General features: G+C 42.3%; 1 protein-coding gene across 5 annotated transcripts in view; it reads right to left on the reverse strand.

Annotated features, from left to right (window-relative positions):
* The window catches only part of LOC122798540, a 1,608,245-nt gene that overhangs the window by 1,009,432 nt on the left and 574,791 nt on the right, over nt 1-24,022 (reverse strand). For all 5 annotated transcript variants that reach the window (XM_044067582.1, XM_044067581.1, XM_044067580.1 and 2 more), the window contains one exon: nt 13,842-13,932. In XM_044067582.1, coding sequence (XP_043923517.1) covers nt 13,842-13,932 — 91 coding nt within the window. The remainder of the gene's footprint in view (nt 1-13,841; nt 13,933-24,022) is intronic.

The following is a 24,022-nucleotide window of genomic DNA, read 5'->3' on the forward strand; positions in this document are numbered from 1 at the left end:
AGCATGGGAAGGAGTTGCTGTAGAGTCAGCATTTTGAACTTTGGTACTATGAGAAAGGTGTTTAATGTGGACAAGTCAAGTATTGGTCTCCATTGAGATTCTTTTCTTGGAACAAGGAACAGTCTTGAGTAAAACCCCTGGTCTTGTTCTTGTTGTGGAACTCTTTCTATTGCTTTCATCCGAGTCAGCAGAGTGATTTGTTTGATAGCCTCTGCCCTCTGATTTTGTGGTAGGTTTGGCATGCCTTGTTTTCTTGGTAAGGTATGAAAATGAAACCTGTACCCTCGGTCTATAATGTCCAAAATACATTTGTCCTTTGTCAGTCTGTGCCAGTTTTCTGCAAACAGGGATAACTTCCCGCCCAAGGGAGCTTCTAGATGTTCCCTGGTAGGCGGTAGTAGAGGAAAGTCATTGAGATTGTGGTTGTGGGGCAGGTGAAACCCCTGCGTCACTTCTTTGGTTTCCTGGCTGCCATTGTCATCCCCTGTAAGGGCCTCTGTATTGGCCTCTTCCTCGGCCACGTCTGTTCTTACCCCTTTGAAACTTTTCTTGATTAGGAAAGGACCAGTTTTTTGAAGGCCAATTCCTACTGAGTCTGGGGGGTTGAACCTGGAGGAAGTCTTTCACTGTCTGAACTGATTTTGCTTTTTCTTTGATGGTCTTTAACACATCCTTAGCATTTGCACCAAAAAGCTTGTTCTTTTCCAAAGGTGCATCCAGAACTTTTGCTTTTACATGATCTGGTAGAGGTTGATCTTTTAACCAAGCATGTCTACGAATGACTGCCCCTGTCATAGCTGCCCTACATGAAGCTTCCAGTGCATCATATCCACACTGCAGGAAGTGATTGCTTACTTGCTGAGTGTTATGTACAGCTTCCTGCAAAGTCTTCCTGTCTAAAGGATCAGGAGTGGCTAATGTTTTTTGTAAATCTTCTAACAGATAATCCTGATATTGTACCATATAAAAAAGGCAATTTACAGCTCTCATAGATAAGGTAGTGGATGTGTAAACCTTTTTGCCCCATCTCTCTAATGACCTAGCTTCCCTGTTGGAGGGCAAAGGATTTTTTGAGGTGGAGGCTGAAACTCCTTTAGGCCCCTGTGAAATAGTTTCCAAATCAGCAGTATGGGCCCTGAATAAATGGGAATGAGTTTCTGGGACCCTGTAATACCTGTCTGGCTTGGCTGGAGCAGGAGGAAGAGAATCAGGGGTAGCACTAGAGTCAGAATACAAATCATCCAGAACATCAAGTACAGGAGGAATAGCTAAGGGCCTGTGCTGAGGCTTCTTAAGGAAAGTCCTAAGGCGTTTCCTAGAATCAGAATATTCCTGGCCTTGCCACTTGAAATGTTCCCTCATGGTGTGCAGAACTTCCCCAAAAGAAATATCCTCAGGAGAGGAGGCCGAGGGGATGGAATTTTCTGCATCCGAGTCCTCATAGGTCTGAAAGAGCTCTTCCTGGCTATCAGAGTGGACAGAGCCCTCAGAATCTTCATCTGAAGGAGTAAGGTCAGAGGGTTCAACCCGGGGCCTTTTATCAGGAGGGGGCTGGGATCCTCTCTCAGGATGGGCCTGTGAACCTCTAATCATGGAAATTAAATCAGCAGCCATGGACATAATTTGTGTCTCTGGAGTAGGCTGAGGTAAGGATTTAGAAGTAATATGCTTTATTTTGCTGGCTGCCTTAGCCCTAGTGTAGGCCTTAATAGACATGGCCATAGGGGGCCTGGCAGCTCCACGTGCAGGAGTGACCTTGTCTACAGCAATGGTCTCGGGCATTTCCTCGGTTTCGGTATCCGGAGGAAAATCTATAACTGGCGTCGGAGTAATGTCTGGAATCGGAGTCGTCGGTAATGCGGTGTCTTCGGTTCGGAGTGGTGGAGAGACCGTCTCAGAGGGAACTGGAGCACTCGCGCTAGGTTTTGGCGTGGAGTCGGTAGTAGACGCGGGCCGAGGATGTCGGTCCCGGTCTTTTCGCTTTTTGGGAGTTTGCGATGTCGGGAGATCCGACGGCATGGTGTAAGCAAAATTATCGCCGAAAAAATCTTCAGCGAACTCCGCCCGGCGCCTGAGAGTGCGCTTGTTGAAGCGAGCACAGGCTACACAGGCCGAGACGTCGTGGTCTGGGCCCAGGCAAGGGAGACAGTAAGAGTGGAAATCCTTATGAGGTATTTGTTTACCACAAGAAAGACAATTGTTAACTTTTTCAGTAATTTCTGACATCGGCTGAGGCAAGAAAAGGTCCCCATCGTGGTACTTAGCTTTTTGATGACTTCGGTATTGTAGAATACAGGAGCTGACCGACCGGCACTTGCGAACTGCTTCTGCTTCGGGCACCGCGCGGCAAGAAAGACTGAAGAAAATGGCGTCGGCTGATGCTTATGTACTCCAGCCGCTCTGACGTTGGAGAGAAATGCGACATCAGCCGACGTCGGACCCAGACTTTGGAATCTGGCCGACCGAGGGCTGCCTGAAACAGGACAACCCACATGTTATGACTGCAGTTGCATTCTTGAAGGACATCTGTGTGTGATATCTGCATGCCAAAGAAATTCATAACATTGCATGCTTTATTTTCAAGAGGGAGGTTGTAGATCAGAGTGCACATGCTGAGTGCATTGTATCTTTAAGAAGCATGTCAAGATGTTACGTGCATGTATAAATGTCTAGCACATGCCATTCCTAGTGCCATTTTGAGAATGCAGCCAGAGAGTAAGCATGTATGATTCTAGCAGTTAAGTTTATATATAAGTTACTTAAGTTAAAGTCAGTTAACTTCTATTGTGATGTGTTTGTAGAAAGTAAAGCTGAAATACAAAAACAAATGGATTAATGGAAAGCACAAGGAGGACACTGGTCAAATAGTCATTAAACCAGTTTATTTGCAAGTAAAAACTTTCACCACAAGGCTTCTTCAGGCAAACACAGTTCAAAGTAAAACAGTACAGAATTTAAATACTAGGCTAAAATCACATGACATTAATTAAAGTCTTTCACTGAAGCATTTGAGCAAAGGTTTGAAAGTGAAAGTCCCATTGAGTCCTGGTGGTAGATGAGCTCTCATTCTGAGAATCCATTTCATTTCTTCATTTTCAATCAGTAACTTAATATCTCCCCTGCAAAATCATAAACTTAAACCTATGATCTTCCCCTTTTTCCAAAATATGTTTGTATAGGGCATTAGTAATAACCTTATGTTTTATATTACCCATATCATCAGCTATCCTGTCCTTAAATCTCCTATTGGTCATGCCCACATAATACCCTTCACATAACTCGCACTTGGCCAGATAAATAACGTTATTTGTATTACAATTCCCATAAGCATATAGTAAAAATTCTTGACCTGTTGTGGGATGTTTAATAGCTCTGTATTCATATATATACTGACAATATGCACAATCATTACATCTAAAGGTTCCATGTTTAGTACTTACAGTGTTAAAATACTTGGGTTGCTCTTTATAACAAAATCTCTGCTTAAGTGTACAGTTATGTTTATAACCAAAGGTGGGTTTATCATCAACCATTTGTTTCAACTCTGGTATATCTTGTAAAATGGGCCAATGCTGGTGTATTATTTGCTTCACCATTGTAGTATTTTTAATAGAAAGTAAGCATGCATCTAGTACTATTACAAAAATTATTCACACTCACACGATTGATGACTGTCACTAAAAAGTGGCCGGGCAGTGTTAGAGCACTGCTGCTTTACAGAATCAAATGCTACCAAAACATCTTCTTTAGAATAGTCCCAGTCAATAAAACCTTTAGCCATATTCTCTAATTGAGTAACCATAATTCACATCTGAGGTATTTAACCTAGCTACTCTTTGCATCTGATTCTTTATGATGTTCCCAAAGAGAAATGGTGGATGCATGCTATTTCAGTGTAAATAACTGTTCCTTTTAAAACTTTTCTATATAATTCAGTCTGAATAATGCCCACATCATCTTTAGATAATAATATCTCAAGAAATGCAATGCTACTTGAAGAAATTTCATGCATAAACCTCGAAAAGGAGGTAGTTTTATTTATATAATTGAGAAAAATCATGAAAAGTCGTAACCATCCCCTTTCCATATCACAAATAAATCGTCAACAAACATGGTTCTTAAAAGGGTTCTGTACAGATAATATACATTTCTCTTCCCACATATATATAAAACAATGTTTGCATATGTATTCACGACAGGCATAACCATCGCTACACCCTTAACTTGATGAAAAAATTTTGTCTGAAACATAAAAACATTGTTTTCTAAGACTAACTGCAATAAATCACAAATTAAAATAATTTTATCCATTTCATAATTCTAGTATCTCAACAAAAACACTTTTACACTTTCTACACCACAGTCATGGGGGATGACAGTAAATAATGAATCTACGTCTAAGGTAATTAAATGCATGTCACCAGCGAGACTACTGTTATTCCAATCATAAAACTGTTTTAAAAACATATTAGTATCTCTTAAAATTGTAGCAACTTTGTCTGGCAAGGATCTTAATTGTTTTTTTAAAAATTTTGAGATGGGGTCTGTCACCCACCATCTTGCAGAAACAATAGGTCTCATGGGTGGGTTTGTTTGTGACTTGTGTAATTTTGGCACCCTGTAAATCATAAGTATCTTAGTAGTTTTGACAAGTAAATAACAAAACAACTCATCACTCAAACGACTAGTTTCATGCATATCACATATGGATTTTTTCCAAGGATTCCTGATATTGCAGGAATTGTTACTTCTGTTGTACAGCATCTGTTACTGCACTTGAGCTCAAAGCCAGTTTGTTTTAAAATGGAAGGGTTTGTTTGGACTCTGGTGGAGGCAGAGAGCTAAATTCAAACCATCCAAGGTGGGAACTACTGGTCAATAGTTTATTGTGCTTTCACCTGATAGGCATGAGGGTTTAAGCTCATAAAAGTGTCATCCTGCTTGTATAAAACCTGATGCACAAATGTAGTTTCCCCGTGCTTTCATATAAGCAAACCTCTCCAGTTTAAAATCCTCTAAAGGAAACCTCTCCATAGTCTCCCACTGTTCACAGCTACTCAAAGAACTGCCAGTTTTGTGCTGAGGGAGGTACCACTGCAGGTCATCTAATAGTATACTAATAACGGCTCTCACTTTGACCTTTTTGTGACTCTCCCTTACTCCTTCCCATCTAGAAATTGTGTTTCCTTGTCTTACATAGCACTGGCTAGATTCAGACCTGCTGAATTTAGACTATTTGGTATCACTGTGCTCTTAAACCAGCCATCTTACAATAAGAGGGCCTCCATGCACCCTTGTGGCAGAAGTGTGTAGCTCATGGCCATCCAAGTTGGGGATTGCTGGAGAAAGGCTCAGTTTGTGGCTTTCCCATGCTTTCCCATTGGCAGTTGTGTTAAAACTGTTTACATTTTCTGGTATATAAGCCTTCCATTTGCACAGGTTTGCACTCAAGTTACTGGAGCTGCTCAATATTTGCCAACTTTAGCTATAAATGTGGTGCTCATCTGCACTGAAATCCAACTTATCCACTGAAAAATAAGTGTATTCTAAGCCAGCACTGCACTTTGGTAACTGCATTTTATTGGATTGCTGCTTCATTTTGGCTGTTTGTGACTAAATCCAACTAGTCCACATTCTTTCCAAATACCACATTCAGAAAAATCCTGCCACAGTGGACAGGCAGTTCCCCATAATTTTTCCTGCTAGCTTGACTGATATGGACAACTTGAGGCAATGTATCAATTCCTTCATATAGACTGACAACCATTTACTCCTAAAGCAAACTAGCACCCTATGTAAAAGATGCAAACACACTGTGGAATTGGAATAAATTATGTTGCGTAAAAACAAACTGGACATCAAGCAGATTGTCAGCACAATGCTTCACCTCTCATGCAAACCCCACCTCTCACAAAATAAGGTCATGCCACATAAATACACATATGCAGAGGTACTCACTAAAAGCCTAACAAAAGAACAGAGACCTCCCAAATGTACACCACCCAGACTCACCACTAAGCATAAAGAAACCACTTCACATATCAACATACACATCCATGCCTCAACAAATAAGCTCCTAAGGCAAAACCCATCAATTGTCTTGGTCATAGGCAACTCCATAGTGAGACACACAGATGTCCCCCTCACCAGACTGGACAAGAAGGTCACGGTCAGCTGCCTATCAGGTGCCATGATCTGAAAAATCATACATGCACTCAAGTCACTCAACAACAAGTACCGTTATGACTCTGTCATAGTCCATGTTGGAGTGAATGACTTGAGACATACTTCTCTGGACTATATGAAGAGAGACATGATGGAACTCTCTCATTATGTGTCCCAGACAGGTATGTCCCTAGCCCTAAGCAGTATCCTACCCTCACCCAGGATGATGCCACAATATGAACAAAAAATGACTGACATCAACAAGGAAATCAGCTTTTAGTGTCAGCCCAAGGGGATCCAGTATCTGTCAGCCTGGAAGTATATGGTAAACAAATCTTGCGGCTTTCCCAGAGATGGTCTGCAACTGTCCCCCATAGGCTTTCAGATACTGTCAAAGGCCCTTACCTCCCCCATACTGTCTTTTTAGGCAATGTCAAAACCACAAATTTGACAACATACCAAAGTCTAATTGAGACAAACTCAGGGTCATGCTGCTTAATGCTAGGAGTTTAAACAAGAAACTGCACTCCCTGGAAGCACTCCTCACTTTGGAGAATGCTAACGTCTATGCAGTTACCAAGCCATGGTTCAAGGTCACTAACAGCATCCCGGCCGTGCAAGGCTACAATGCATTTCACACATTCAGACCTCAAAATTATCAAAGATGGAGGTGTATCCATCTTCATTAAAACCAAATACACTTTGAGACTGGTCAAACAGCATGATTCTCTCAAACTACTCCAAGTCCAATTAACTAGTGGGAGAGTTCCAGACCACATCATTGCTAGCTACAGATCCCCCCCACCATGAGTCAGGATAAGCACACTGCCTACCTTGATTTGCTGGAATCCCTCACCATACAGCCCAACACCTTAGTCATGGGTGATTTCAACTATCCTTCCATAGACTGGGAGACATACAAGAGCAAAAACATGCTTGCCCAGAGGCTCCTGGACTTTGTTAACACAAATGCTCTGGAACAGACAGTCTGGACCCCCACTACGGGCTCTAATGTTGTGGACATAGTACTCACTAACATGGGGGCTCATAGTACTTCACCATGTGTGATACCCACCCTGGTTAGGTTAGATCACAAATCAGTCTCGTTTGAAGTAACTACTGGAACTGACATCCTCACAGGAACAAAAATTATAAAAAATTTCACCAAAGCTAACTAAAGCATACTAAGCAATGGTATAAAAAGTTTCATACCACCCACCATCGCAGACACCAATGATCACTATGCAGAAGTGTACACAAATGCCTTGTACAAACACTTAAGCAACTGCATAAACTCTGCTGTACCTGACCAGATCAAAACCAGGTCTTCTCGTAAAAACAAGCCACTGTGGTTGACTTCAAATATAAACAGATTACATAACAAGTGGAAAAAAATGTTGTCCAAAAGCAATATCATTCTGCAGAGTAAAAGTTCCCCCTCCTAAGCCTAAACAGGAAAACAAGAAATATTGTAAAGTTTTCTAAAGCAAATTACGAAACTAAAATCACATCCCTAGCAAAGGATAACCATAAGGTATTCTTTAATTACGTCCAAAGTCTAAAAGGGAATGCTCAGCTATGTGCTGAAATGGTTGTAGATGGGATCACTCATACTACTCTGGAAGATATCACCAACCTGCTAGTTGACAGATTCAGTGCAAACTTCACCCCCCCCCCTCCCCCCCATCCTCACCTAAAGCATACCTGACACCAGCCCTTTGACAAGTATCTCTAGAGAACAGATCATCTCTATACTCGTCAAGGCCAAAAATATTGCCTCAATGGGACCAGATATTATCCCAGGTTATTTACTAAACAATGTAAAACAAGAATTAGCTTGAAAACCGGCTATGTTCCTGCAGAATGGGGAACAGCAACAATAATCCCCTGCACAAAGGTGGGCCATCAACTGATGCTGGAAACTACAGACCCATAAGTCTAACAAGCCTCATCTGTAAGGCCATGGAAAGATTTATCATGGACCTTATCAACAAGGACACAGGCGACCTCCAAACACTGGACCCAACCCAGTTTGGCTTTGTTAAGGGTATATCATGTTTATTAAACCTGGTAGACTTCTTTAAGAATGTCAGCAAATCCATGGATGAAGGTAAGACAGTGCAAACAGCCTCGACATTGCCAAGGCTTTCAACACAATTCCCCACTCTGGCATCATTGAGAAACTATTCTGGATAGGGATTAACCCTTACATTACCAGATGGGTAGCCATTTGGTTCACCAACAGAACACACACCGTCAAAATTGGTGACTCCACCTCCACCTGCAGACCCATCACCAGTGGTGTACCACAGGGGTCTGAGCTGGGCCCCTTACTGTTTGGCACCTATTTCTCAGAAGTCCAGGCTAAAGTAGACAGCCTTTGGCTCACCAAGTTCACTGATGACTGCAAAACGGGAACAAACATCTAGTCCCCAGTGATATCAATATATTACAAGAAGGGCTAATCCAAGCAAATGACTGGTGCCAAAGCCATGGTCTAAAATTAAATGCAAAAATGCATTATTACTCCCTTTGGCAAAATGGAATTCCCTACAAATTACAATACTGACAGCACCCCCTTGAGTTCCAACCCAGTGGTGCAAGACTTGGGAACACAGGTTGATGCGATCTGAACTTTGACCACCAAGTTTCCACAGTGGTAAGGAAAGCCTTCTACACAGCACACCCCATAAGCAAGGGCATAGCATCCAGGTCAAGGGATGTTATAACTCCACTGTACTCAACCCTCATCAGACCATTAATAATATATAAAGCACCCTTTTGCATGTACCTCACTAGAGACCTGCAGCAGCTGGAGAGACCTCAGAGGTTTTTCACTAAGAAAATACAGGGACTCCAAACCATGACCTATGTGGACAGGCCGAAAGCCCTGCCACTTTACTCTGTATCTTATAGGCTGCTGACAAGTGAATTGTGCCTGGCCTATAGGCAGTCTCCAACCCTGCCCTAATGGAAATGCTACACATCTGCAAGTCACATGGCTCAAGAATCACTCACTCTAGGGATCTCAACATAGCTTGTGACATTAACAGAGCATGTTGGAGAGAGAGATATATCTCCCAAAGACTGCCACTTCTCTGAAATAGACTCCCTATCCACATAAAACAGAGGTCCTTAATGACCCTATTCAAATGCAACCTAGATAATTGGATAGGAGACCGCAAATTCACCCCTGGGATGGCACCCATGTCTCTCAAGGACACGGATACCCAGTGTTGATCACGGACCAGCTCTGTTCATAAATTCGTTCTGCAAACTAACAAAAAAAAACAAATGGGGATACTTGTGATTAACATGGCTAGGCTTGTAAAGGCTCTAGGGCTGCTAGCCTAGTAACCTTCTATAAACCTATGAACTTATGAACAGTAAACCTCCTACTAATCACTGTTACGGTATTCCTGACATGCAGGTCATCACTCCTGATGTCCAGCCACAGTACCAAAGCTTTATCTTCCCAAGGTCATACATCTGATGCACAACCTCAGCTCAAAAGCAGAGGGGAATACAGATAAATGTACGAGCATATACCTCAGTTGACCTCCAAGCCAGTAGCCTAAAGACTACTGAGAGAGGAAGATCAGTCAGTTAGGGAAGGTGTGGCTCAAATAGGTAAGTAAACTCTCCCATTTCCATGTAGCAGAGTAGAGGTTAAAGAAGAGGTGGAGAACAGTAGCCAACCACCCTACTTTTTTTTTGTTTCAAACATCTTTATTAAATGTACATATATGACAAAGAAAGCTTACATTTATATAAATGAAAAACATAGAAAATTGTATCATTTTAGTTGCAAACAGATTACATCACAGACACCACTGAAACAACTGTAGTTGTAAACTTTACACATCACTTATAAACTAACAACAATGATTAGTAGGACATCTACTGTTATGATAAGTTCTTACACAACTGTACTATTTCCTGAATAAAATCACTGTTACAGTACTTCTGACATATAGTTGATTCCCATTGTTGAAGAAGGTAGACAGAAGGGTGGCTAGTTGAATGATTTTATCTGGGAAGGGAAGACAGCAAGGGTCAAGTGGGATAAGCTGATTCTTCTGATAGAACAAGGTGGACTAGGATTACCTAATTTGAGGGGGTATTTTGGAGCAACACAGTTAAGGCTCTTATACATAGCAAAAGCAGAAAACTATAACTCAAAGTGGAAAGGAATGATACTGACACAGGGAGAAAGCTTAAGAAATACGGAGGGATTTGAATTTTGGATGCAGACTCTTAAGGAGAACAACCAAAATCATACAGAGTATTATATTCATAAAATAGCAGGGAGTATTCTAAGAACTAAAACCAGCATGAGAATGGAGAAAAGAGATTTTGTCTCTAGGGCTGATGGTTGTCAGGGATACAAATAATAGGCAAGAGGGGGCTGGAATTTATTGGAGAAAACTGGCAAAGGAACCAAGGTATTGGGAGCAAGTAATTAGAAAGGGAAAGGTAACAGAATGGGAAGAGGCCAAGAATTTATTTGGACTGCAGGTTAGAGATTGCCTTCCCTATCAAGGACTGGTATTCGAGTATAGGCAAAGAGAAACAAATAGGGGGGCTTCTAAATGAAAGACCAGCACTGGTAGAGTTTTTAATAGAATCTAGAACAGAATCTGCCATTAAAAAAGGAATAATTACTAAAGCATATAAAATATTGCATGAAGAATCAATCAGAGGAGCTTAGAAAGGATTTGGAAAACAGATTGGATAAGCAATTCACAAACAGACAATGGAGGGGGGATATATGTATATCTACTAAATATGCAACAAAGTCCAGAAGATTTAGAATCTTTGTCTGGAAGTGTTTACATAGATATTTTTATATCCCAAGTAGACTCCAAAGAATTTTTCCTCAGGTGGACAGCAAGTGTTGGAGGTGTGACGGGCAAGAAAGAGGTGGCTGGGAACATATTTTTTGGGAGTATGATCAGCTGGCAGACTTTTGGGATTCCCTGCTGACTGCTCTGTCAGAGATGCTGGGTGAGCAGACTGGACTGACTGGGTAGATGATTTTTTTGAGTTATGCTACAGAATTGGAATTGCCTAGACATAATAAAGCCATGTTGAATTTAATTATGGTGGCTGCCAAAAAAATGCAATTACTAGAAAATGGAAATCAAAGTCTAGACCAAATTTACTAGAAGTAGTGAATATAGTAACAGAGATAAAACAACTGGAATTGGGAGCTTACGAAAAGGGAAGGATCAAACTACATAGGAAAAAATGGGAACTGTGGTAACAATATATGCAGACCAGGAATGAGGTTTAAGAGGCAGGATTTGAATGAGCCATACAATGCTTAACTGACAATCACTGGATGGTTTATAAGTGATGTGTAAAGTTTACAACTACAGTTGTTTCAATGGTGTCTGTGATGTAATCTGTTTGCAACTAAAGTGATACAATTTTCTATGTTTTTCATTTATATAAATGTAAGATTTCTTTGTCATATATGTAAATTTAATAAAGATGTTTGAAACAAAAAAAGTAGGGTGGTTGGCTACTGAGTAGATGAGCTGTCTAGCAGTCAAGACAAGACAGACCTAGCAAAGGCAGCCCTGGACTTGGAAAGGTATCAGTTTTGTAGTGTTTGGTAAAGGTCTGTAGACAGGACCAAAAAGCTGCTTCTAAGTTAGACCTGGTGTCTACTCCCTTGTGAAAAAAACCTGAGGAACCCACTGTCCTAGTGAAATGAGGTTTTGGGCAGGAAAGCAAGGGCTTACTTAAATGTGCATTACAGAAGGAGATGGTCTTAGAGATCCAAGTTACAAAAGTTTGGAGAACAGGTGGCCCAACTTAGGGCTCATAAAAAATATAAACAGATGGTCAGTTTTTCTGAAGGATTTTTGTCCAGACTTTGTACAGATAAAATCTCAGTTGTCTGTGAATGTCCACAGAATATAAAATTCGTTACCCCCTATGTCAGAGATTGGGAAAGAAAGTGGGTAGGTGAATAGTCTGATTGAGTGACAGGTCGTTCACTACCTTAGGCTCAAAGGATGGACTAGCCCAGAAAGTCACCCTGCCTTTGTGGAAAATAAGAAAAGGTGGAATGACCATGAGAGTGTGCGACTCAGAAACTCTCCTAGCAGAGGTGAAAGCCAAAAGTAGAATGGATTTCCAGAGGCAGAATTTTAAAGAGGTGGAAGACACTGGTTCAAAGGGAGGCAATGTAAGCTTTTCCAGCAATAACAATCCAGATCCTAAGATGGGTTTTCTTGGTGGGTTAAGATGCAGAACACCCCTGAAAAAAAGGTGGACTTCCGCTCTATCCATAAGTGGGGGGTTATAACAGGCAGGTATTAAGGGCCAACAGGTGAATTTTATAAAAGAATAAGCCAAGCCTGAATGAAGTAATTCACAAAGATATTGTAGGACAGCAAGTACCTGTAATAAGAGTGTTCGCAGCACCAATAAGAAAACCTTTTCTATTTAGCTGTGTAATATTTTCTAGAAGTTGGTCTCCTGGCTTTCTGTAGAACTTAAACAACCTCCTCAGAGAATAGATATCTTTGAGGGATTAAAATTCTACCTTCCACAGAGTTAGACTGCTGAGTGAGGAATGATTTCGGTGGAGAAGCAATTCTTTTTGCTGAGAGAGCAGGCCTGGGTGCAGAGGTATTTGTCCTGAGAATACTTACGAGACTGGTAATTTTCGTTTTGGTCTTGTGATTGTCGGTATTTTGGCTTTTTGGGAAATAAATGCAGACCCATATATATATATATATATATATATATATATATATATATATATATATATATATATATATACATATATCTTCTGCACCACACACTCCTACACACACTCATACCTATAGACAAGATAGAGTGTCCAATCCACCTACTGCATATCTTTAGAATGTAGGAAGAAACTGGAGTATCCAGAAGAAACCCATCCAAATATAGGGAGGACATGCACACTCCTTACAGAAGCCACCCCAGCCAAGAACTTAACTGGTAAACCTCTTGCTGTGATGTGACAATGCCATGCACTGTGCTGCCCAACAGGTGACACCTCATTAAAGAAATTTAAAGATGCACAATCACACACATGGGCTGGCACAGCTCATGACCTTGTTCTGAATAAGAAACATCACTATTGCAAACCTAAAATACATATACCTATTTATTAACTTAGTTGTGCATTATTTATTGGTACAGACTGTGGTCTGTCCTGCAAAATCTCAAGTTTCAGTAAGAAATGTACCACTATGAACATTGACATGGTAGCATCACTAATCACCTGTAATCCTGGGTTAAAATACAAATCACTTGCAGTTAAACAGCTGTTTCCTCAGTTTCCAATTGGAAAAGTGTGTGACCCTGAACAAGTCATTTAATGAGGTGTTGACACCAGGCCACTCCTGAAAATGGGCAGTGGGCATATCCTGTTAACAAGTGATTCCAAAAGAAAACAAACATGGAAGTATTCACTTCTCCCCTTCCTAAAAATACATGTGAACATGAAATTCACTGGCCTGGTATAAATAAAATGATAATCCTCTGTGCATGTACTGCTGTTCCTCATTTGTGTGTCTGTGAATGACTTAGCAAGGCTTTCTGCCTCATATTCCTTGGCTTTTGGCAGTTTGATTATTAACCAGGCAACAAATGAGGCAAGCATAAAAAGGTGTCAACTTTAAACTGACCTGAGTCGAATTCCCTCTGCTGGCCAACTGTACTGGGGTTGAAAGACTCTCTGGTTCCTATTAGGAGGACAAAATGGTGGTCTTCCCAAGCCTAAAATAACAGAAAGTTATCGTGAACTGATAAATAATTTTGTTTAAAACAACCAACCAATAACAAGACAACGAAGACTGGCACCATATTTTTATAGTGTCCTATGCCTCTCTATGCTTCTCCATGCTCCCAACTATGACTAAATCACCAACACACTTTGTGTTTTGATAGCAGTGTTCCTGTAGTCTGCATTTAACCATTAGCTACTGCAATTGTTTTTTCACCTTCATGACTTATACTAAAGTCTACCTTTTTCTGTAACACAGTTATATCTTTGCCGCATTTTTTGGTATGTGTCATGTCTGGATAAGTATAATAGTTCAACACAACCCCTTGGATGCTAAATAAGTAAACACACACAGTATACAGATAGAGGTAGGGTAAAAACAAATATTACATCAAAAGACTAAATCTAAAACTTGGAGCTATACTGAAGTGCCCCATGCTAGACGGGCAAATGGATAAACAAACTCAGCGACTCCTTACCATAAAGTTACATTAGCAAACCCAGTTTATCATCCTTCCAAACAATTATGTAATATTAACAACAAAACTATAGTGCCAATGGAGTCAGGAAGAACTGGAAATGAATCTTCAGTGTAGAATATTTAATAAATCCTTGTAAACCTGCTGCAGCAAAAATCCATGACAGCGAAAAAAACATTTATATCACAACATAAATTAAGCGCTTCTATCCGCTAATGCAGTGTTCACTAATCGAACTTCATCAGAATTATACAATGGATAATTCAAAAATACACTAGATGTGAAATAACATTCTAAAATTCTAAAGTTCCAGAAAATTGTACTAGTAGGAGAGGGAACTACCACTCTTATCTGACCCATTTGAGAATGCTTCTCACATTAAGATTCCCATCAAGGCCAGGGGGCGTGTCAGCCTGAAGTCTAATCCGCCATCTAAGCTTTTTTACTTCAAGTAAAGGATTGCAGTCTCCATAAGGTAATGACACATAATCAAGTTGTTGTATCTTTCGGCTTTTCCCGGTTAGGGGTCGCCACAGCGGAACTCTGGTTCGCTAATGACTGGCAGTAGATTTTTACGTACCGAGTTGCCAGCTCTGACGCACAACCTTCAATGAAGGTACGCCCATTCACGCATGTCTCCACACAGAAGACGCTTTAGCTGAGAATCGAACAGGACAACATCTTACTGTGAGGCGACAACGCTACCGCAGCACCACCACCACAGTTAATGACAGATAATCAAGTACTAGGAACAAAAATCTGCTGCATTGGGAGCTAGAAAGTGTGTGTCTAGCCAAAGCATTTTTCGAGTCACCTTTCGTTATAGCCTGACGGTGTTCCTTAATGCGGTCACTAAGTTTTCTAATAGTTTTGCCTACACAGAACGCAGAGCATTCATCACACACTCCCAGGTAGACAATGTTAGTGCTATTACAATCAAAAAATCACTAAACTGTATCAGAAACTTGGGATTGGGAAATTGGAAACTAGCACCCAAAGCAATAAAAGGGCAGCAAACACATTTGCCACAGTTGTACATCCCTGTCATTTGAATAGGGCAACTAAGAAGAGAAGGGGATGTTTTTTTCAAAAAGATTCTTCAAAGACCTAGTTCTCTTGTAACTAAAACTAGGGGTGTCACCCAATACCCTGGACAATTCATGGCTACTCTTAATAATATCCCAATTCTTTGACAAAATGTTCCTAATGGGGTTCTGCATCTAGAGAAATGGGAAGGGGAAATCTGGTAAGGTCATCAGCAGGAGCTGAAGACTTGGGAATGTAACCAAATTTAAGAATGGGAGGATATTTACTGTATCTAAATGAAGTAACTCCATTCAAAACATCAGAAACCAGATTTTCAGGGTAATGTTTGTTTGGTGGACAGTTTTGGACAATTATGTAATATTATCTACTTAAACTAAGAATCTGCAGTGTTTTCACCCTCTTTAACCCTAGATGAACCTTAATCAACTATCCCTCCCCTACAAAGGTACTCAAGAAATGTACTCAAGCTAAAATAGGTTTTCCACATATAACCAAGATAACCTCATGACAAGTACACACCTAGGTAGACAAGTGTTACTCTTAACAGCATTAATATGCAACAGAAATTCTGCACCTTTCTAAATTTATCTGTGGCGCTTTTTCAACATGTAACCAAATTAGAAGTTATGTACTTAATGTCCATTTTCATTCTTCTTCACAAACAGTTCTAGGATCCGATCTTTGGATTCGACTCAGCCGCATAAACAGAACTTTGGATCCAAAACTTAAGCTCCTCCCTGTACCCACAATGCTCTATTTCATCCCCAACTCTTCAGATTGAGTTTGCTGCCTTACTGCCCCCTGTGTTAAAGAGACAGAACAGACACCAGAAAAGATGAGGCTCAAACCAGGAACATGAAGGTTCCAATCACATCCAAAGATCCTTCAAGAGGTGACAGGGCCGGGGGATGGTTGGGAAGGAAGGTGAGGAAAAATGAAAATGGACAACACAGATGCCAAGTGATGTTAAGTACAGAACTTCTAAATCCGATGTTGTCCTTTCCATTCTTCTTCACAAATGGGTCAGGGTCCCCAGCTACGTAACTCTCGGAAGGTCCCCAAGGAAGGACATGCCGGGGCACTGCTGAACCAAAGGAAGCTCTGCTTCTGGAGACAATGTCTAATTTGTAATGGGTAACAAAGGTATGAGTATTTGACTAAGTGGCTGCAGTGCAGATGTCATCAATGGAGATTCTTGAAGAAAAGGCAGATGAAGTAGCCATAAATCTAGCGGAATGCGTTCTAGGGCGATGAGGCAACTCCAAACCTTTTTGAGAATAAATCAGCGAGATACAATCAGTAATCCATTTGGCCAGAGTAATTTTGGATACTGCCTGACCCAAGCAGCTAGGGGAAAAGGATGTAAACAGCTGATCGGACTTCCTGCACTGTTTTGTCCTGTGGAGATAAAAATATAATTGCCTGTGGAAATCAAGAAGGTGCAGCATATATTCACCCTTATTAGAAAAGTTTGTAAAGAAAACAGGTAATTGTATGGGCTGGTTAATGTTAGTCTCTGTGGCCACTTTAGGCAAAAAGGTAGGGGTGGTTTATAGAGACACCCTATCCTTATGGAAAATAATGAAGGCCTAGCTGATAAAGCCTGCAGTTCAGAAATTCTTTTTGCTGAAATAATACCTACTAAAAAGATTGTTTTCCAAGAAAGAAACTTCATGTCACATTTGTCCACCGGTTCAAAGAGTTTCAGAACTCACCCCTGAAGGACCACTGTAAAATCCTAAGGAGGGGGGGATCCTTTATTGGAGGTCTAAGGAGGAAAATTCCGCTTCATAAAAGCTTTACATAATCTGGAAAATGTCAGAGAGAATGATTCATTTCCAGCACGGAAGTTGGATATGGCTGCTAAAGTACAGTTGTGTACACTTACCATAAATGTAGATGTTTGAGGGTATTCACTGTTGCAGTCATCATACTTGGGTTATCTGCCTGCCAGTAGCCCTCAGTCGGCCCAAATACCAGAGTCTTAGTATTTCTGTGTCGGATGCTGTCACTTCTTCCATGATGTCAGGTCGTCAGGGGGTATAAAAACAGGCAGCCAATGCCATTACATCAGCATTTCTTGCCCCAAATGTCAGGAGCCCCCAAATAGGGAGCTAGTATATGTTGTGTAAACCACCACCAGTAAAAAGTAAATACCAATACCATTAGGAATAGCCAAAGAGAGGAGAGATAGAAAGAAAGAGAAAACCAGGGGGCTGGAGGGAGGGAAACCAGGACTGCAACAGTGAATACACTCGAACATCTACATTTATGGTAAGTGTACACAGCTGTACTATGTTCTTCATGTTTCACTGTTGCAGTCATCACACTTGGATTGATTCCCAAAGCTGAGGAAGGATGGAGGCAGTCAAGAAGAGTTAGGGCTGGCTAGTAGGCCCTGCAAGACTGCTGTAGCAAATCCTGCCCTGGATTTGGAAAAGATAGGTAAGTGGTAATGCTTGGTGAAGGTGTGTACAGAACTCCAGTTTGCATCTTCCAGAATGTCTCTGGTACGAACTCCCCTGAGAAATGCTGTAGAGGTAGAAGTAGCCCTAGTGGAATGTGTTCTGACCCCTGAGGGGTTGGTTTTCCATGGTGCTTATACCAGAAATGAATGCAGTGTGCTATCCATTTGGAAATGGTTTGTTTAGAAATGGCCTTGCCCTCTGCCCCTGTAGCGAAGCTGACTACCAGCTGGTCAGATTTTCTGAAAGGCTTAGTCCTATCAAGGTAGAACCTGAGCTGTCTGTACACATCCAAAGAGTGCAGGATCCTTTCCCCTTTATTCCAAGGATTAGGGAAGAAGGTTGGCAAATGGATGGATTGGTTTAGGGCCACAGTGGACACCACCTTAGGCATAAAGGACAGGTTAGTCCAGAGGGAAACCCTGTCAGCATGGAAGATAATAAAGGGTTCCACCACCATCAGTTCCTGTAGCTCAGACACTCTTCTAGCTGAAGTAATGGCTAGAAGCAAGGCTGTTTTCCAAGAGAGGAATTTTAACTCTGCTGAGGCAGCAGGTTCAAGAAGGGGAACAGTGAGCTTTTCCAGTGCAAAGTTAAGGTCCCAAGCAGGGGTGGGTTCTCTACTTGGAGGCCTTAAGTTGTTGGCTCCTCTCAGGAACTGTTTGATGAGAGGGTGAGAAAATAGAGGTGGCTCAGTATTGTAATGAGCCAAAATGGCAGAGGCATGAATCTTAATGGAGGAGAAGGATAGGCTTCTGTGGAGTAGCTCCACTAGGTAATCCAGGATTAGAGGTAAGGAGGGCACTGCTGTGTCCTTTCGTTTAGACTGAATCCAAGAACAATACCTTTTCCATTTTTCCGCATAGGATTTCCTAGTACTAGGCCTTCTGGCTTCAAAAATGATATCCAGCACCTGCTTACTTTGGGTTGCTGGTGGAGTGTTCAAGGAATAATTCAGGCTGCAAGATTTAGGGTTTGCAATTTTGGATGCATAATCTGTCCCTCCTGCTGTGACAGCAGGGTAGGGGTCTGGTGTAGGTGCCAGGGTGGTGCCGTTGTCAGGCTGCACAGGAGTGGGTACCAGTGCTGGCGTGGCCAGTCCGGGGCAATCAGAACTGTCCTTGGCCTGTCTTCTTTTATCTTGAGTAGTACTCCTGAGAGAAGGGGCAGAGGGGGAAAGGCATATATTGAGAGGTTTTCCCACTGAAAGGATAGGGAATCCACCTTCCAGGCCCTGCTGTGAGGGTTCCTGGTGCAGAATTTGCTTAACTGGTGGTTATGGAGAGAGGCAAAGAGATCCACCTCTGGGGTCCCCCACCTCTGGATCCGAAGAATGAAGGTGCTGGGCTCCAATTTCCACTTGTGTGGGTGTAGGAGATTTCTGCTTTAGTTGTCTGCCAGTGAATTTTGTTTGCCTGGCAGGAATTGAGCTTGTAGATGGACTTGGTTGTCCAATACTGTGCTCCACAGAGTCATGACTAACCTGCAGAGTGGGTAAGAATGGGTTTCCCCCCACTTGCTTATGTACCACATAACTGTGGTGTTGTCTGTTTTTATCAGCAGTTGTCCTGGAAGGATTAGGTATCTGAAAGCTGTCAGAGCATTTTGTACAGCTAGCATCTCCTTTTGGTTGATGTGCAGGAGAATTTGGCTTGGGCTCCAGTGGCCCTGAATGCATTTGCCAGCCATGTGGGCCCCCCATGCATAGTCTGATGCATCTGTGGTCATGGTTTGGGCAGCATGGGGTAGAGTAAAATGCAGTCCCTTGTTGTGGTTGCATGCTTCTGCCCACCAAAGGAACACTGCCCTTAGACAAGGTACAATAAGAATGACTTGTTTCCAGGTCCTGAGGATGTTGGCACCAAAGACTTTTTAAGTACTATTGAAGTTTCCTCATATGCTTTCTTGCATATGGGATTAGCAGAATACATGAGACCATGAACCCTAGGGCTTGCAGTATTTTTCTTGCAGTTAGCTGGGTTGTGGTGGCCATTTGTTTGAAGTAGTCTGTCAGATAGACCTGTTTTTCTGAAGTGAGAAATGCCATCTGGGAAGTTGTGTCCAAGCTTGCTCCCAGGAATACAATCTTTTGACTGGGCACCAGTTGTGATTTATTTTTATTGATGGTGTACCCCAGTGAAGTGAGAAGGCTTTTTACAAATGCCATGTGCTGAAGCAGCAATTCCTGGCTGTCCACCTGAATCAGGCAGTCGTCCAAGTACTGGTAAATTTGGATATGTCTCTGCCTGCAATATGCAATGGTTGGAGCCAGGCATTTTGTGAATACCTTGGGCACAGTAGATAAGCCAAAGGGAAGTGCAGAGAATTGATAATGCACAGATCCTGCCCTGAAACGTAGCTATTTCCTGCATGATTCCCTGATGGGGATGTGCAGATCAGCTTCTTTTAAGTCTAGGGTGACTAACCAGGCATCCTTGGCTAGCACAGGGAGAAGCTGTTGCAGGGTAAGCATCTTGAATTTTGGGACCACCAGAAAGGTGTTGAGAATGGAAAGATCCAGGATTGGGCACCAAGAACCCTCTTTCCTGGGTACAAGGAACAGTTTGGAGTAGAAACCCTGACCCCTTTGTTCTACTGGAACTGGCTGAATAGCTCTGATGTTGAGCAGGGAAAGAACTTGGTTTAGAGCCTCTGCCTATTGGTTTGGAGGAAGGTCTGGAAACCCGCATGGGGTTGCCAGTGAATGGAAATAAAATCTGTACCCCTGTGATACAATGCTGAGGACCCATCGGTCCTGAGTGATGGACATCCAGTTTTATGCATAAAGGGCAAGTTTTCCTCCTAGGGGCACAAGCAATTTGGGCAGGGCTGGGAAGTAGAACTGAGAAGTCATTGTGAACTTTTTCCATAGGGAGGTGGCTTACCACTCCCTGTTTTAGAGGTGAGAGCACTCCATTGCTTAGATCTCGGCATACCCTGAGACTGTAGTCTGGGTGGTCTGTTTCCCCTGGGTCTTGTTTGGGAAGGCCTGGAGGAGGCTGGAAAGGACCAGTGTTTTGAACGGCAATGCCTACTGAATCTAGGTGGTTGCACTTGTAAGAATTCTTTAACAATTTGCAAAGATTTAGCTTTTTCTTCCAACTTTTTAAGAACAACTTCTGCTTTGGTGCCAAACAAAACATCCTTATTTAAAGGAGCATCTAGTAATTTGGATTTTACATGATCTGGCAAGGTCTGCTCCTTCAGCCAAGCATGTCTTCTCAGTACAAAGCCAGTGACTACCGCCCCGCAAGATGCTTCTAGGGCATCAAAACCACACTGCAAATTATGCTTACTAACTTGGTTTGCAGAATGCATAAGCTCTTGCAAATCTTTATTTTCTGCACAATCTGGAAATATTACCATTTTTTGTTTAACGAGTTCCATAATATGTTGCTGGTACTTCAGCATGTGAAACTGGCAAGAGTTGCAGAGGTATATCCAGCTGTCTAAAGCTCTGGAAACCCTGTCTGAAGGGGTAGGATTTTTGGCTGTAGTAGCCTTAATACCTTTAGATCCCTGGGAAATGATCTCTGGATCAGCAGTAGGGTTCTTGAAAAGAAACTTGTGAGAATCAGGTACTCGGTAGTACCTGTCAGGTTTCCTAGGGGCCAGAGGTAAGGTGTCTGGAGTAAGACTGGATTCCATGAAAACATCATTCACAACATCCAGGACAGGGGGAATAGCTAAAGGCCTGTGCTGGGGTAGCTCTAAAAATTCTCTGAGTCTCTTTTTGGACTGACATTCCCAATGGAAATCCTCTCAAAGTATGCAAGGTTTCACCAAAAGAGAAATCCTCTGGAGGGGAGGTAGAGGGAATGGATTCCTCTGCATCTGAATCCTCATAGGCTGATAAGGGCATGTCCTGATAATCAGAAAGGTCAGAGTCATCGGACTCCTGGTCTGTAGAATCTGAAGGCAACAGAATTCTTTGTCTCTTAGCAGGGGAAGGCTGGCTTCCCCTAATTAGCGTTATAAGGTCTTCAGCCATTCTAAGCATTTGTTTTGTGGCATGGGAGCCTGAGCATGCGCTTTGGTCATCGGTTTTCTAGGCGTAGGGCATACTCTGGGCCTAAGAAACTCGGTAGTTTTGGTTAAAAAAGAAGTCGGTTTGATTCGAACATCGGTAGGTCAGAAAACACCCTCAGAAGCCGGTGCCTGCACAGCGGCTCTGGACCCATCCCAGGTAGAGACATCCGCAGGTTCCATAGTCGAAGAAGCATTTTGCGGCATACCAGACTCCAAATGGGTCTCAGCGGAGGCCTGCGAATCCACAGAAGCGGGTATTAGGGGCTGCAAAGGCACCTCACTGAGTACTGGCGGACTGGAGATTAGCTTAACGGAAGCGTCGTCAGCAGTTCTGGACCTATGCAGTCTGTCTCTGTCTTTATCCTTACGTTTTTTCAGAAGATCGGTAGTCGGATGGCTTACTGAAGCTATTTCAGAATACGGAGATTGAAAGCGAAATAATTTAGCAACAAAAATAGCCCGACGACGAATGGTTCAGACGTTAAAGACACAAAACCGACAGCGACGGACGTCGTGGTCTGGGCCTAAACAGGTGATGCAGTAAGAATGAAAATCTCTGTGAGGTATTTGCTTTCCACAGGCAAGACAATTGTTAATTTTTTCAGACATCGGTTAGAGCAAGAAAAAAGGATCCCCAACGGGATACTTAGCTTTAGAAGACTTCAGGAATATCAACTCGAAAAATGAAAGTTTCAGGTAGCGGCCAACCGGCACTTGCAAACTGCTTCTGCTTCAGGCTCCTCCTCGGCAAGAAAGACTGATGTAATGGCGTCGGATGCCTGTTTTTATACCCCTGACAACCTGACATCACGAAAGCAGTGACAACATCCGACGCAGAAATACTAAGACTCTGGTATTCGAGCCGACTGAGGGCTACCTGCAGGCAGATAAACCAAGTGTGAGGACTGCAACAGTGAAACATAAAGAAAGTACAGTTTTGTACCTACCATAAATGTAGATGTCCGAACTGGATAGCATCTGCAGTCATAACAAGTGGGTTGTCCTGTCGTCAGGCAGCCCTGCAGTCGGCCGGATTCCAAAGTCCGGGTCCGGCTTCGGCTGATGTCGCACTCCACCCGACGTCATCTCTGTTGGTCTTCGGGTATAAAAGCATCAGCCGACGCCATTTTCCTCAGTGTTTCTTGCCCCAGATGCCAGTAGCCCTCTTGCAGGCTAAAATTTGGATAGATGCCAATGTTTCCAAATAGATAGAGGTAAACCCAACAATAAGCATGTATGTACATATATACAAACAAATACACCATAAAAGACTCCCCCCAACAGCTAGCTATTAGGAGGGTAAACACCCTAGGAGTACCACAGAGGGGAAGGAGGGAGGGTAATCCTGACTGCAGATGCTATCCAGTTCGGACATCTACATTTATGGTAGGTACAAAACTGTACTATGTCCTTCATGGATGCATCTGCAGTCATAACAAGTGGGTAGAATACCATAGCCAACTACGGGAGGAGGATAAAAGTAGATTATGGTGTGTTTAGGATCCCTTGCAGTACAGCAGTGGCAAACCCTGCTCGGGATCTGGAATATAGAGGCAAATTATAATGCTTGGCAAATGTATGCACAGAGGTCCAAGTAGCCGCCTCAATAATGTCTTTGGTTGCCACTCCTCGTAAGAAGGCTGTGGTAGTGGCTGTTGCCCTTGTAGAATGAGGTCTTATGTTCTGTGGAATTGGTTTTCCATGGAAGGAGTAACAGTATCGTATGCAATTTCCTATCCATTTGGAGATTGTCTGTTTGGAAATAGCTTTTCCTTCCCTTCCTGTTGCATAGGCTACAAAAAGTTGGTCAGTCTTTCTGCTATTGTTTGTTCTGTCCAAGTAGTAGCGTAGCTGTCTATGTACATCCAAGGTATGCAGTATTCTTTTCCCTCTGTTTTGTGGGTTGGGAAAGAAGGTAGGTAGGTGGATTGCCTGGTTTAAAGACACTCTGGATACCACCTTGGGCATAAATGTAGGATTAGTCCTCATGGACACTCTATCTTGGTGGAAGATTAGGAAGGGTTGCACTGCCATTAAGGCCTGTAGTTCTGAAACCCTCCTTG

This window comes from Protopterus annectens, chromosome 3.part1, assembly GCF_019279795.1.
Source record: "Protopterus annectens isolate FY-2018-M chromosome 3.part1, PAN1.0, whole genome shotgun sequence".
NCBI lineage: Eukaryota > Metazoa > Chordata > Ceratodontiformes > Protopteridae > Protopterus > Protopterus annectens.